General features: G+C 59.2%; 1 protein-coding gene across 1 annotated transcript; it reads right to left on the reverse strand.

Moving 5' to 3' along the window:
* Positions 1-715: 715 nt before the first annotated feature.
* Positions 716-6798, reverse strand: GAL (galanin and GMAP prepropeptide). Its single transcript, NM_214234.1, has 6 exons — positions 6572-6798; positions 6197-6277; positions 5274-5328; positions 2329-2415; positions 1989-2066; positions 716-961 (listed from the first exon to the last, which is right to left on the reverse strand). Exons 2-6 carry the CDS (start codon positions 6275-6277, stop codon positions 891-893), a joined length of 372 nt encoding a protein of 123 aa, NP_999399.1. The 5' UTR covers positions 6572-6798; the 3' UTR covers positions 716-890.
* Positions 6799-13893: the final 7095 nt, after the last annotated feature.

The following is a 13893-nucleotide window of genomic DNA, read 5'->3' on the forward strand; positions in this document are numbered from 1 at the left end:
CGAGGCACTGCTTGGGGGGATGATGGAGAGCTGCCGCCCGCTCCCGGCCCTGATCTGCTCTCCTCCGCCCGCCGGGGCGCCCCGAGCCGTCGTCACCTCCACGCCTGGCTTCTCCTCCTCACCCGTTTTCTTCTTGGCCCTTCTGTACGAGCTTTTTATTTCTGCTCCAGAGATGGCCCCATCCCGCCACTGCTGTCCCCACGGGCTGCCTTTGGTGCAGCGTTAACTGAGTGCGTGTCCTGATGTATAAAGTGGTTTCCCTTTCTGTGATCATTACGTCCTGATCCAGCCACACCGACCTCACTGCTGTGCCTGCTAGGCCTCCCCCACGGCCCCTAGGCGGCCGCTGTGTCTCCTTAGCACCCCTCACCTTCCCCAAGACCAAGTACGTCCCTCATTGCTCATGTTTCGGGTTTCTTAGGCTGTTTTGTTTCCATTTTGCTAAAATATCAGCTCCATGAAGCCAGGGGTTCTCGCTGCTTTGCGGTTTGGCTCAAAAACAGACTTAGCTTTGTAACTAGAGTCAGCTTAACAGTAAGATAACTTTATGTCCCCTGCACACAAGTGACAAGAGCATGTGTCTGAGGACGCTCTGGATGGTAGAATGTGGGCTTCAACTCTCCTCTGTGCGCCTCATTATCATCAAGCATTATCTCTGGAAAACGCGTTGGTGGCAGTGGCGAGGAGACGGGCACGTGGAAGAAATGATAACGCAAGCAGCTGCAGTTTTTATTTTGCGGCTCAAACCTACTCCCAAAGGAAGAAGATCTGACACCACAGCAACACAGCACTGGGCAGGGACGACAGGGGTGGTTACGCTGCCTTCGCTGGCGTGAGACCGTCACCGTCTCGGAGCTCGACAACGCCGAGACGAAGATGCCGGAGCCACCTCAGGACTGTCCCGCGTCTTCTGAGGATGCTGCCGAGGGGAGGCCGGGCAGGCGCCCCAGGGCCCCCGCCTCTGCGGAGGGAAGGGCCACACTTAGGGCGCCTCCTCTGAGAGTCTCACAGGATCAAGTCCAGAGGGAGGCGCCTTTCACATTCTCACCGTTTAATGATCTAATGCTCCTACTTAGGGTGCGTGTGAAACTGTCAGACTTTTTAAATGTGTCCTTCCTGTTTGGGCTATAAAAATCCATGTCTCATGTCTCGGAGTTCCTGTCGTGGCTCAGTGGTCAACGAACCCAACTAGTATCCATGAGGACGAGGGTTCGATCCCTGGCCCCGCTCAGTGGGTTAAGGATCTGGCGTTGCCGTGAGCTGTGGTGTTGGTCGCAGATGTGGCTCGGATCCCGCGTTGCTGTGGCTGTGGCCGGTAGCTGCAGCTCCAATTTGACCCCTACCCTGGGAACTTCCACATGCCGCGGGCGCGGCCCTAAAAAGACAAAAGACAAAAAAAAAAAATTGATGTACTCTAATGAAAGGAGTTCTGCGTTACAACAATCAAAACACAGAAATGCTGGGGTTCAAGTGGCCCCAGGGAGGCCTCCTCGCTGAAGTACGTGTGGAAGAGACCAGACCCCAGGGTGGAGAGCTGTGGTGTAAATGCGGCCTGCCTGCCCCGCCAGGCGCTGGAAGAGCCATCTGGAACATGCTGATGGCTGGCGGCTGGCATCGCTGGCCTGCAGGGCACGGTTTAAGGAGGTCGGTCTACGGAGAGCTGCCTGGGAGTAGCAGCTGCGGCTCTGAAAGGTATAGCACTTGTTACCGGGTCAAGAAATGTGGGTCCAGCAGAGTGAATGGAAGCCCAAGGCCCTCTCCCCCGGGCGACCCTTTCTGGGGACAGCGTGGGGACAGCACCATCCCAGCCACTTTTGCAGCTGGTTCCACTCCCTATGCCTTAGAACAGCCCCCCAGCAGCGTGATTGCAGGTGTGTAGAGGGGTGACAGCCAGTCCCCAGGAGGAGTCTGTGGAGTGTCGCCGCCAGACCTGTTAGGTGCCCAGGCTCCTAAGAGGTGGGATGTGTAATGGGCCGTGTGGCACGTACCTTTGAGATGCAAGAAAGCCAGAAACTCCATTATCGTGCGTATGGCTTTGTCCTCTGACTGCAGCCGGTCAAAGCCTCCTGGGAACCAGAAGGGATTCCCGTCTTAGACCTGGACACCTGCGGGCACCAGCCGGCCGTCCCTCCCTCCATCCCAGAGCCTGGCTCAGCGCAGCCGAGGCCCTGAGCCGGCCGTGGCTGCCCCGGGATCTCACCCCTGGCTTTGCTGCTTCTGTTGCTGGTGGCCAATGGATGTGGCCAGGCCAAGCGTAGGCCGCAGTTGTGGATCGAGGTGGCCCTGGTCCCCCCACCACCCTGTGTGCCCTGGGATTAAAGTCCTCACCCGGCCTGGCTTCGTCTTCGGGTTCGAGTTCCCGCTTGCCAGCAAGGCCATACTTGTCGTGGAATGATCTGTGGTTGTCGATGGCATCTGTGTGCACACCAGAGGGACAGCACCTGAGTGTGGCCTCTGTGGTGAGACCCTGCCCATCCCGAGGGACCCAGGGCTGCTTGCAGCCAACAGGCAACACAGCCAGACTGTAGGGATACCGCAGAAGAGGGAAGGCCATTCTCTGTGGACTTGAGGGAAGCTCAGCTCCTGCCCAGCAGCTGCGGCCCCACAGAGCAGGAGGGGAGCCGCTGGTCAAGAGGGGGCAGCCGGTGGCCTGCACAGGGCACTGTCCCGGGAGCGTGGGCCTGATGTAGGGAGGGGGAGCACTGAGTGGGGGTCCCTGGAGGGCCGGCTGGGTGTCTCCCAGACGGAGAACAGGGGCTGGGGTCCTACATCCCTGAAAACAGGGGGGCCACCAAGGGATCTGCAGTTGTGATGTAATCGGATTTTTATTTCCGGCCACTCCGGCTGCTGTGTGGGAGATGGACTGGAGCCAGAGAAACAGAGGAGGAGGAGGAGGGAGGAAGGGAAGCAGGTAGGTTGAGAGAGAGCGAGAGAGAGAGAGAGAGAGAGAGAGAGAGAGTGTGTGTGTGTGTGTGTGTGCATGCGCCCCTGTGTTGGGAGGAGTGAAAAGTGGGGGCATCATGATTGCAAGCAGAGGGATCCCTTAAGAAGCTATTGGAGGAGTTCCCTGGTGGCTCAGCAGGTTAAGGATCTAGCATTGTCACTGCTGTGGCTCGGGTCACTGCAGTGTTGTGGGTTCAATTCCTGGCCCCAGAACTTCCACATGCCCCAGACTCGGCCACAAAAAAGAAAAAGAAAGGAAGGATTGGCAAGAGTGAGGACACATGTCCCAGCCTGAAGAGAAGGGGCTCCTGGGATAAAGGAGAGGGGGCTTCCCGTGTCTGTCTCCCTGGCCGGGAGGACTGGTCACCCCCAAGCCTGGACAAAACCAAGTCGTTCTCCAGAGGCCAGAGTTCTTGGCTCTAACTGGGAGGGAATGATGAGTAAGCCGGCGCTTCCGAAGGCCGCAAACACATCCCTTGCGTTGCCACTTTCTACGCTGGTAGAGGAGGCCCAGAGCACAGTGCGCAGCTGTGGGGACTGCACAAACCCTCTAAATGTACGGCTTCTGCTGATCCCGACTGAGAGTGAAAAGTGGTTTGTTTTCTAACTCCGGGTTCGAAATCTTCCTGATACATGCACGTTAGGTATTCCAGTGGAACACGGAAAAGCATGTCTGTTGAAGGGCTCCTCCTTTCTGGGGGGCCAGCAGCACCCAGAGACCAGGAGCTTTCTGAGCAAAAGAACTCAGGGCTGCAAAGAGGTCGGGAAAAACGTGTACCCTTTGAAGCTGTCCTACCCTCGGCCAGGCAAGGCCACTCCGCTCGCAGTGACACGACCACTTGGGGACCGGCTGCTGCTTTTGCTCTGAGACCAGGGCCCCATCTAGGCTTTGTCACTTCTGTGCCTGTGTTTCTTAAGGCACTGCCCTCAAGGACCCTCCAGGTGATTCAATAAAACAACCTTTTGTAGTAAGGGACCAGTCTGAACTTAAACTCTGGAATTAAGAACTAAAAGCAGCTCCCGTGGTGGGTAAGTGGGGAGCACGCCGCCCAGTTACTCTGGGAGGACCGGGTAAGAGCCATATGTTGTTTGTCTCCTTTCCTCTGGGAAAACAGGAACATAATAAATGGGGGAGGATTTTTTTTAAAAGGTTTGCAAGCCATGGGTAGGTACCAGGTTGGATGGGAAGTGAAAAGTCCCCTCCCCTTCAGGACAATTAAAATCTGAAAGTGTCACTGCAGACAGAGGACACGAAAGGAGCAGAGAGTGAGGCAGGCGGCATCAGCAGACATAGCCTGCAGTGGCCAGAGCGTCCCCTTTAGCAGGACTGATGCACCTGTGCACCCCAATTTCCCATGTCCTGCCGCCTCCTACGCCCTCTTATGGCTTGAAGGGCTTGTCTGCAAATGCAGCCATCGAACTGGGGGGGGGGGTGTCTCTGAAGACCCAGCCTCGCCGATTCTCTGCATCATGAATGTAATCAAATCACTCACACCGAGTCCAGACGACAAGATACTGAGCATGAGTCACCCCCAGGATGGCTACAGGGACAGATTTGGAGCAGGAAGAGAGCCGTCTCCATTTAGTTTGGGGGCAGGCATGTTTTTGGCCTCTTCAGGTCACCTGGGAATTCCCATCCAGGGCTTAGACTAAGAAAAGGTGGAGGTGGGGTTTGGGGTCTGTTGACTTGGGTGCTCCGTGAGCCCAAAGAGCAGATGGGAGCGTTTAGGGAAATACAGAGGGATCCGGGAGAGGACCCAGAACAGAGCCCCGAGGAATGTCTGCCTTCCTGGGGAAGCCTGAGCAATATCTGAGGCTGGGAACCCATCGGGGTGCAGGGCAGGAGAGCCAGAGGAAGGCGAGGCTTCCAGAAGGAACAGCACCTGGGTCAAAGATGCCAAGACTGGCGGGGCTGAGGAAGGGAGGAAGAAGGGAAGGGAGCAGAGAAGAAGGCGAGGGCGCTGAGGGTCCACCCAGCCGCAGGCAGCAGCGTGGGTGAGGGTTCAGAAGAAGGCCAGGTGCCCCGGGGCTGGAGGAGGGGGCAGAAGGGGTCAGACCCCTGGGAAGAAGCCCGTCTGCCGCAAATGGGGGAAAGGGGAGGTGGATGCGGTTTGGTCCATCCCGGGGCCGCTTTTCAGGGACTAAGTTAACCCACGGAGAAAGCATCCTGCCTCAGAGTCTTGGGGCAAATCCCGTTTCCCTTTAACTGAATATTAATGTATCAGAATGTGACCGGCTACCTCCTGTTTCCGAAAGAGCAGGATTAGCACAAGCCAGCACCAGAAGGCAGGCTCGACCTGGAGGGGCCGAGCACCACCGCCGTCACTTACGTGGCCCAAGAAGGTAGCCAGCGCTGTTCAGAGTCCAGCCTCTCTTTTCCTTCACCTGAAACAGGAGAAGGGGGGGCGGGGTCAGGTGGCAAGGGTACAGACAGCATCGGTGCCAAGAAGCCCCCAAGGCTGCTTCTGCTTGTATAAGCCACCATGGCAGCCTGTGAAGTTATTATATATTTTAAAAAACCACAGGGCTTAAATTACAAATACACTCCAGCAACTCTTTCATCTAATAAGCCAAGAGATGCAGAGTATTAAAGCAAGAGTGAACATTACATGAAATTCACCCAGACTTTCCAGGTATAATACAGGAGTCAGACTCCGGCTTGTGCTTTTGCAAAGGGCACGATTTCAAATCTGCACCCAAATCAGCTATATTTGACATGAAAATAGGATTACGTGTGTTATCGAATAATTCCTTCATGGACCATGTAGACTCACAGTGCCTTTTAAGTGAGGCTTTTAAGAGATGCTGAAGACAGGAGTTGATAACACCAGCTGCGCTGCGTGTAACTGATGCTCTATTGAACTGAATGAAATGACTTGTGCTTCTCGCTCCTCCCAGGCACTCACCTCAAGTTCAGCCCTGTCCAGATTTTAGTGTCCCATAGCCACTTTTTGTACTGGGAGAGGTGTCTTGCCAGGAAGCCCTGAGGGAGCCTCCCCGGGGAAATCTCAGGCCTCTGGCCAGCCCCCTCTGGTTTGCTCTCAGCACCTGGGCCCTCGATGCTCAGCCCCAGGTGGCGGGGGACCCTCTCACGCCCCCAGACTTCGGCACCCCGGCCCAGGATCAGAACTGATGGCTGTTTCTGTTCCTGGCGCAAGGCACGCCCCTCGCCGGAGTCTGGTTCTGATGGCTTGCTCTCCTTTGCCAAGAAGGGGACCCTGCTTGGGGTACGTTTGTCCCACCCTGCACTTACCGGTGACCCGAGCCCCAGGGTGGCTGAAAGGGCCGAAGCGAGGAGTAGGGAGGCCAGCAGGAGGGCGCAGCCTCTGGGCATCTGCAAGGGAAGGCGGGCGGTGGGCGCGGCGCGGGGAGACCTGCCTCAGTCCCCAGGGAGCGGGGCGCCCGCGCACGTCGAGCGGAGGCTCGGACCCCGGCCCCTGAGGGTGCGGGAGCGGCGGCCAGGAGCCAGGGTGCGAAGGACCGAGACCCGGGGCAGGGGACCAGGGGCAGAGGCGCCGCGGCGGCCCAGGGGAAGGTCCTCCCGCCGGCAGGCGCTCAGGAGGTGGGAACGCGGCGAAGGTGGAGACGGAGGCGCCCGCGTGTCTCTGGGGCCTCCGGGGGCCGGTACCTTGAGCGACGGCGGGTCCCGGAGTGTCGGTGGGTCTTGGGGTGTCGGCGGGCCCCGGGGGTCGGCGGGTCTGAGATGCCAGGGGGTCCCCGGGTGCCAGCGGGTCCTGGGCTGTCGGCGGGGACGCGGGTCCGGTTGGGTCGGGCAGGGCTGGAGGGCGCTCACCGCATGGCGTGGCCTCGGGGACACAGAGAGGGAAGCGCGGCAGCCGGGCTCCTTCGACGTGTCAGCGCCCGGGCCGCCGCCGCCGCTATTTATGCGGCGCATCCCCTCCGCCGCGTCACGGTTCCCGCCTCCCGCGCCCTCGCGGGCGGGAGGGAGTCGGTTCCCCAGGGGCCCTCGGAGCTCCTGCGGGAGGGCCGCGCGGTGGGGGGCGAGGACGGCGGAGAGCCCCCGCCGCAGTAAATGGAGAGCCCTGTGCCTGTTACCGCCGCCCGGGGAAGCGAGGCCCTCACCCTGGCACAGCGTCCCCTGCAGCCAGAGACCCCGGTCCAAGCTGGGCGCAGTGCGAGACCCTGGGCACCCGGGGTGAGGGCGCCGCGCGAACTCCCCCGTCCTGCACGACGTTGAGCGGCTGGATTCCGGATTCAGCCTGGGGACCCATCCATGGGGGGAGGAGGGGCAGGAATCTGAAGCGCCCCCCAGCTTCCTTGGCTCAGTGCCCAGTGGCCCTCGGGTGCCCGGCCCCCTGTCCTGTTTTCCTAAAAGGGGCAAAGCAGCTATGGGTTAGGCCGTCAGGTCTTGAGGCTGGTTGGCTGCCTGGCTGGTTGGCTGCTGGGTGGGAAGGGGTCCCTGCGGCCGCTGGGGTCATGGCCCCCAGGGTCAGGACACAAAGCTCTTTGGAACAGGTAGTGGTTGAGCCCTTGAGAGCCTGGGGCATCCAGACTGAGACCAGCCCTGGCTCCCAGAGGTGGCCAGGGGGTAGGTGGGCAGGTAGCAGAGTGGCAGGGACAGGCTATCCTGTGGCAGGTGACAAAACAACAACAACAGCAAAATCCCTCCTTGGCCCAAGTACTCCTTAGCCTGGGCCTGGCCCAGTCTGTGCCTTCCTTAAGCACAGACAGCAGGGGACACACAGGTGTGGCACCTCAGGTTTCTGAAGAAGGGGGAGGCCATCAGGAGAAAACGTGCCTGAGCTCCTCCTCAGAGCTGGACACTGCTGGCCCCTGAAGTCCTCAGCAGTGGCGGACGGAGGTGGCCCCTGCTTGAAGGCGCCCGTCCGTGGCAGGAGCCGGTTACCAGGAGGCTGCTGCCATCTCCGCACCAGGCAAGCCGAACGTTCAGTTGATGGATGTAATCGAGAGCCCTGGAGAGAACAGGATTCAGGAGAAATGATGACGATAATGACACACTATGTGGAGCCTACCTTTAGTCCTGCGAACCCCAGTACTGACAGCTCCGGCCACCCTGGGGCAGAGCCATCTGCTTCCGCAGGGATGGGGGGGACCCCAGGGGGCCTGAGGACTCCGGCCGAGGCCAGCCGGCTGGTTAGGAAGGAGCAAAGCCCTCACCTGGGGAGCCAGGCGCTCACCCTGGTTTACTGGAGGGCGAGGCGGGGTGCCAGCGGGGATGCCTGGCTTGGTGTGGGGTCTCAGGGACAGACTCCCGGCTGAGATGAGGGGTGACAGAGGAAGATGGGGTGTGTTCTCAAAGGCATAGTGTGACTTCTGGTCACTCCTATTTTGGCTTCCTGGGGTGGGAGAGGAGCAAGGCGCAAGGGGCCCTGAGTAGGAGTCATGGGCTGAGGTCTGAAGCCCACGGTCAACCCAGAAGCGGCATTCCTACCGGGGAGGGCAGATGGCAAGCCGAGATGCTGGAGAGCAGAGGTGGCTTCCCGGGACCAGAGAAGTGGTAAAAGGACACCCTTTCCTGTGGACGGTGTGAGGAGTGGGCAGGGGCCAGGCCACAGGTATCCTTGGCTACCTGACAAATGGTACCACACCATGACAGTGGCAGGTTTAGCAGGCGAGTCGCGCTGCCACTCTCACGTCCCTTCTGAGAATGAATGCGTCCTGGCACATCAGACGTTTGGCCGTGAACACTGAGCCCTCTCTTGCCTCCCATGATGGGCGCCTCTTGCCATGGATGAGAGCTTATTGAGCGCAGTTCTGCTCTCAGTTCACTTTGTCAAGAAGGCTCTTCGTCTGTCCGAAGAAGCAGAAGTTCTAAATCCAAGTCCCTGGGTCCAGAACGCCCCAACCCTGGGGCCAGTGTTTAGGTCTCTAAGTGGGAGAAGGTGGCCCTGCCGACAAGCGAGACCCACGTCCACCCCTGGTGGTGACGCTCTTAGGTGGGGCCACCTGATTGTTTATCCTGCTGGTTTGGAGCCCCCACACCTTCCTGGAGGCAGAACCCTAATGCGTGCTTGGGCCCAGGTGCAGCAGGGGGCAGCGAGGGGGCTGAGGGATAGAACAAGAACATTTCAAAAAACCAAACCCCTGGGAGTCCCCTGGTGGCGCAGTGGGTTAAGGACCTGGCGTTGTCACTCCTGTGGCTCGGGTGGCTGCTGTGGTGCAGGTTCAATCTCTGGCCCGGGATATTGCCATGGGCGTGGCCAAAACCAAACCAAACCAAACCAAACCAAACCAAAAGCTACCCTCTGACCACCGTCTCTATATGTCTCAGGGAAAAAACACAAGCGGTTTTTACACGTATTATGAATCTACGTGGCGAAGCTGCATCGAATAATTAGACAGGCGTGCTGAACAAGTATATGTCCTCTAAGATGACGCGGTCTATCGCCCTGACACCACTCGCGGGGACACCCGCTGTGGCTGCTTCTCGCCCAGTCTGGTGAGGGGATTCTGTGCAAAGGCTGGGTGTGGCCGCGGACGCTGGCCAGGAAGAGTGAGGCGGGCAGGGCTGCAGACCAAGCAGGGCAGTGGGGAGGGGGGATTGCTCTGACTCCCGGGGCCAGAAGACGCCTTCTGACAAAGGGGGATGGCGCCCCCGGATGACAGGCGCCTGCTTCCTGGCACAGGCTGTGCTGGGACCCACGGCCAGCCGTATAATGGGCTCTGTGCACTCAAGCAATGAGCCAGTGGGACACTGTCAACTTGTCATCTTGAAGACAGCCCAGTGTGAGGCAGACAAAATGGGTCACCATTAGAGTAATGGAAATCAAGCAGAAAGCATAATTTTACCCTGCAGCGTGAGCTGGCCCATCTTCCCTTAGAAGCCCTGTCCACTGCCAAAACCAGCCTGGGGAAGAAGAGCGAGGGTCCGGAGAAAAACCTTGGCTGTGGTCCCACACTGGGGCTAAGCCACCCCTCCCCCCAGGGAGAGAGGCTGCTTCCCCGGCCCCAGGACCACAGTGGGGGCTCCACAGCAGACATCGACGTCCTCCTAGAGATCACAGTCCAGTGGAGACCCAAATTCACAAAAACAATCCTACAAATACCCGCTTCATTACGGTGAGAAGGAGATACGCGTGTTCAGGGTGCGGGAGCTGACAGGTACTCAGGACTGACCAGGTGGGGGGGCTCCGCACATTCCAGGTGAAAGGGGTGACCCCCCCTTTTGGTCCTTTTCCCTCCCTCCTTCCTGCTGCCCAGAATGTGGGTGTGAGGGCTGGAGCTGAGCAACCATTTTGGACCATGCGGTGATGACTTTGGACAACAGTCAGACCAAAGGAGCCTGGGTGCCTGGGCTGCTGACCTCCGGGCTCGTTCTTAACAGAGAGAAATACATTTCTCTTCTCTTTAAGCCACACGTTGGGGCGGGGGGGGGGGTTTCTATGCGGTTGGAATGACTCCTTCCTAAGACAGGATCTCACACAAAACGGTCAACCCATTTTTGATGAATAAATTAATGACTACAAAGGATGCAGTCCTCCTGCGCTGGGAAGGAGCTAGCACTGGCAAGACGGCTCATCAAAAGAGGAGTCTTAGCCGAGAAGGTGACAAAGGAACAGCATGTTCTCATCACTACCGAAGAAATGAGGGCATGTCTGACCATCTAAATGCGGTTTCATTTGATCCTGCAAATGTCGCTTCCCCTTCTATGGTTCTAGCTGCTGACCCCAGCCCCACCCAACTTCATTCTAGTAATGCAACCGTCACCAAAAATCCCCGACGCTCCCTAAAAATAGTAGTTTGCTAGAGTTCCCTGGTGGCTCAGGGGGTTAAGGACCTGGCATGGTCACTGCTGTGGCTCAAGTCACTGCTCTGCTGTGGGTTCCATCCCCAGCCCAGGAGCTTCCACACACCACAGGTGCAGGAAGAAAGAAACGTAGCTTGCTAAGGATCTGGCCAAAGTGGAGGTTGATCTAAGTCTGTGAGTGGCCTTTTGAGTGTATGGATTCGTCACACACTCGAAATACGACTTTGTTAGAGGAGTTGCGATACCTGCGATTTGCTTACTTTGCCCGTAGGAATGAAGGGGTGGGTTTAGCAAGGGTGTGACGGGTGAGTGAGAAGGGAGAAAAGGGGTTGACAGCTTTGGGGACTTGGGGTGAGAGGATCCCCCTAATGCCAGTCCTTGGGGATCGGAGACCCCTCCTCCCACTCGGAAGTTCTCGCTGGCCGGAGTCCTGGAGGCTGCCAGCGGCCTCTGTCATCATGTGTGCTGCTGGCGCCCCCTGAAACCGGGGTTCTGAAGCTGGAGGAAGGAGACGGGATGCTGTTCCTGGCCACCAGCAGGCTCTGCCCCAGACAGGGTCCCGAGGCGGCCCTTTCATGGTTGCACGTTTTCGTAAGGTTTGAAATAAGCCTAAGCGTGAGCAGAGCAGCGTCTTTCCCCAGGCGACCCTGTGCCGAGACCGCCCGGGAAAGCGGTGTGGGCGGCCGCGGGCTTTTCAGGGGCTCTCAGGGGACGCTGGATGGCGGCTGCATTTCGTCCAGAGTTTGGGCGAGAGGGAAGATTTCTCGGGATCACAGGGCACGTGTTTACAGCGGGGTGGCTCTATCCCACGCACACTTCCCGTCGAGGCACGGCCACCCCTCCCAGTGTGGGAACAGCTTCCAGGTGCCCACACCCTGGCATCCAGATGAGCCCTCCACGGCTGCTGGCTCAGCTCCGAAAGCTGGGAGCTGGGGTGGGGACGAGCCTGGGGTCGCTGCGGGAGGAGGCTGCAGCTTTCAAGGGCGCCCCGTCTGCCACTGATCAGCTGTGCCCACTCTGCCGGCGTCTTGGGGCCCATTGGGGCCTCTCACCAGGTCCACAACCCCGCACCTCTCCGCGGCCCCTGGCGCAGCTCCTATGCCAGCTCAGCTTGGGGTGAGCGGAGTGGGGCACGGTGTTCCGGACGGTCCAGCTTCGGTCTTCTGACAAGTCCTGGGCTCTTTGGCTGGAGCCGTCCTGCCTGCCCCCTGCCCCTCCTGCCCAAGCACAGCCCTCCTGTCCCTAAGCTCATCCCCAGCCTCTTTCCTCCAGCCGCCCCCCAGCCCCCTCCCCACTGCCCTGGGCTCTGTGCCAGCAAGTCTCCTCCTCCCACCCCAGCCCCTCCCCTTCCCACTCCTCCCTCTCCCCCTCCCCCCTCTGAGCCTCCCACCCCAGCCCCTCCCCTTCCCACTCCTCCCTCTCCCCCTCCCCCCCTGAGCCTCCCACTCCTGCCCCTCCCCTGTCTCCTCCCACCTCGGCGTCTCCCTTCCCACTCCCCCTCCCACATCTGAGCCTCCCCACCCCCAACTAGGTCCTCCCACTCCCCTAGTTCCCTCCCCTTCCCCTTCTCTCTTCTCCCCCCGCTTCTCTTCTTCCCCCCACCCCATGGTCGGCCCACCCAGAGGAGCTTCCCAGGGCAGTGTTGAATCAGTGTTGAGTCAGTCCCAGTCAGAGGCTCAGCTCCTCATTGGGTGTCCAGAATCCACCTGTGCCCTGGGGTGATCCTCCCAGCTGGTGGCTCAGCCTGGAGGAGGGGGCGAGCCCGGGCTGGTGACTCAGCTGCAGGCCTGGCAGCCGCACCTGTTTCCCGGCCCTGAGTCAGGCCACAAGCCGTGTCCTCAGGGCCATGTGGGAGCCCATCTGGCCAAGGGGACATGAAGGCCCAAGGGAGGGGCATTTTCCCGGGGGCGGGGGGGAGGTGAGTGCTGAGTTGTGCAGGGGGAGCAGCCATTCTGAGCCTCACCTCTTTCCCAGGGACTTTAGGGACTTCGGAGTCCGTGAGGGTAAAGCATGTAATTGAAGAATAAGCCGCAGACTAAAGGTGCCCTGCTGAGTGCTGAGCTGGCAGAAGGTCACCGGCACTCAGCGTTACCAGCCCCAGGTCCCCAGGCCCCAGGCACCCCCTCCTCCGCCCAGGGTGGCCGCAGAGAGCTTCCTGCAGCGGTGACTTCACCTGTTTTAAACGTTCTGGAAGCGGAGACACGCGGCTCTCCCTCTGCATTCCGTCGGAACTGCCTCCCGATGCTCCATGTCTCTGTAAACCCAGAGCAAGGTGCTCGGGGGAGCAGCAGCTGGCTCGCAGAGCCTGGCAGAGGGTGGCAGTACCCCGCTTGTGGGTGGACCTGTCAGCCACCGAAATGCCGGGTCCTGTGAACCACTGTGCTTGCCATCACGGGAGAGCAGGGCTGGCAGGACGCTCACTGCCCCGCCAGCACCATCCACTGGTCAGTGTTGATGTCCACCTCGCTGAGGGGACCGTCCCTACCGGGAATGTCACAGACCAGGGTGGTTTGGGGGTGGGTGCTGGAAACATGGTCCATACCCGTCATCCCAGAGCCTGGCTAGGTCAGGACTGGGCTGTGGCCTCTCCTTTGCTCCAAGTTCAGAGCCAACCACAGACACAGAGGCGGGGACAGAAGCCGTCCTGCGTCACGGTTTCACCGTAAAGTTAAGTGAGGGGGAGGGGACACGAGTGAGCCAGCCTGGGACTCTGACTGGTGTTGGCCAGTTATTGAGAATGATCTGGAGTCAAAGCTGGGCCTTGCAGCGGCTCCCCGGGGGGCAGTGGGAGGACAAGGCCTGTGGGACCCCCTCTTTTGAACACGGGCTGTGCCTTGCGATTTAGTCTCCGTGTTGACTTTACTTATTTATTTATTTGTGTCTTTGCTTTTTAGGGCCACACTCGCTGCATATGGGAGTTCCCAGGCTAGGAGTCAAATCAGAGCTACAGGTGCTGGCCTACACCACAGCCACAGCAACACAGGATCTGAGCCGTGTCTGTGACCTACACCGCGGCTCACGGCAATGCTGGATCCTTAACCCATTGAGGGAGGCCGGGGATGGAACCTGATAGAATTCTCTTAGATACTAGTCGGGTTCATTTCCTCTGAGCCACAGCGGGAACTCCTGTTGACTTACTTTAAATGCTTATGGTCAAAGATTTGTATTTGTGGAGTTCCCTTGTGGCTCGAGTTAAGTATCTGGCCTTGTCACTGCAGTGG

This window comes from Sus scrofa, chromosome 2 (genome assembly GCF_054392235.1).
Source record: "Sus scrofa isolate SSC_HxYL_T2T_F1_AM1 chromosome 2, Sscrofa_HxYL_maternal_Yorkshire_Landrace_v2.0, whole genome shotgun sequence".
NCBI classification, from domain to species: Eukaryota; Metazoa; Chordata; class Mammalia; order Artiodactyla; family Suidae; genus Sus; species Sus scrofa.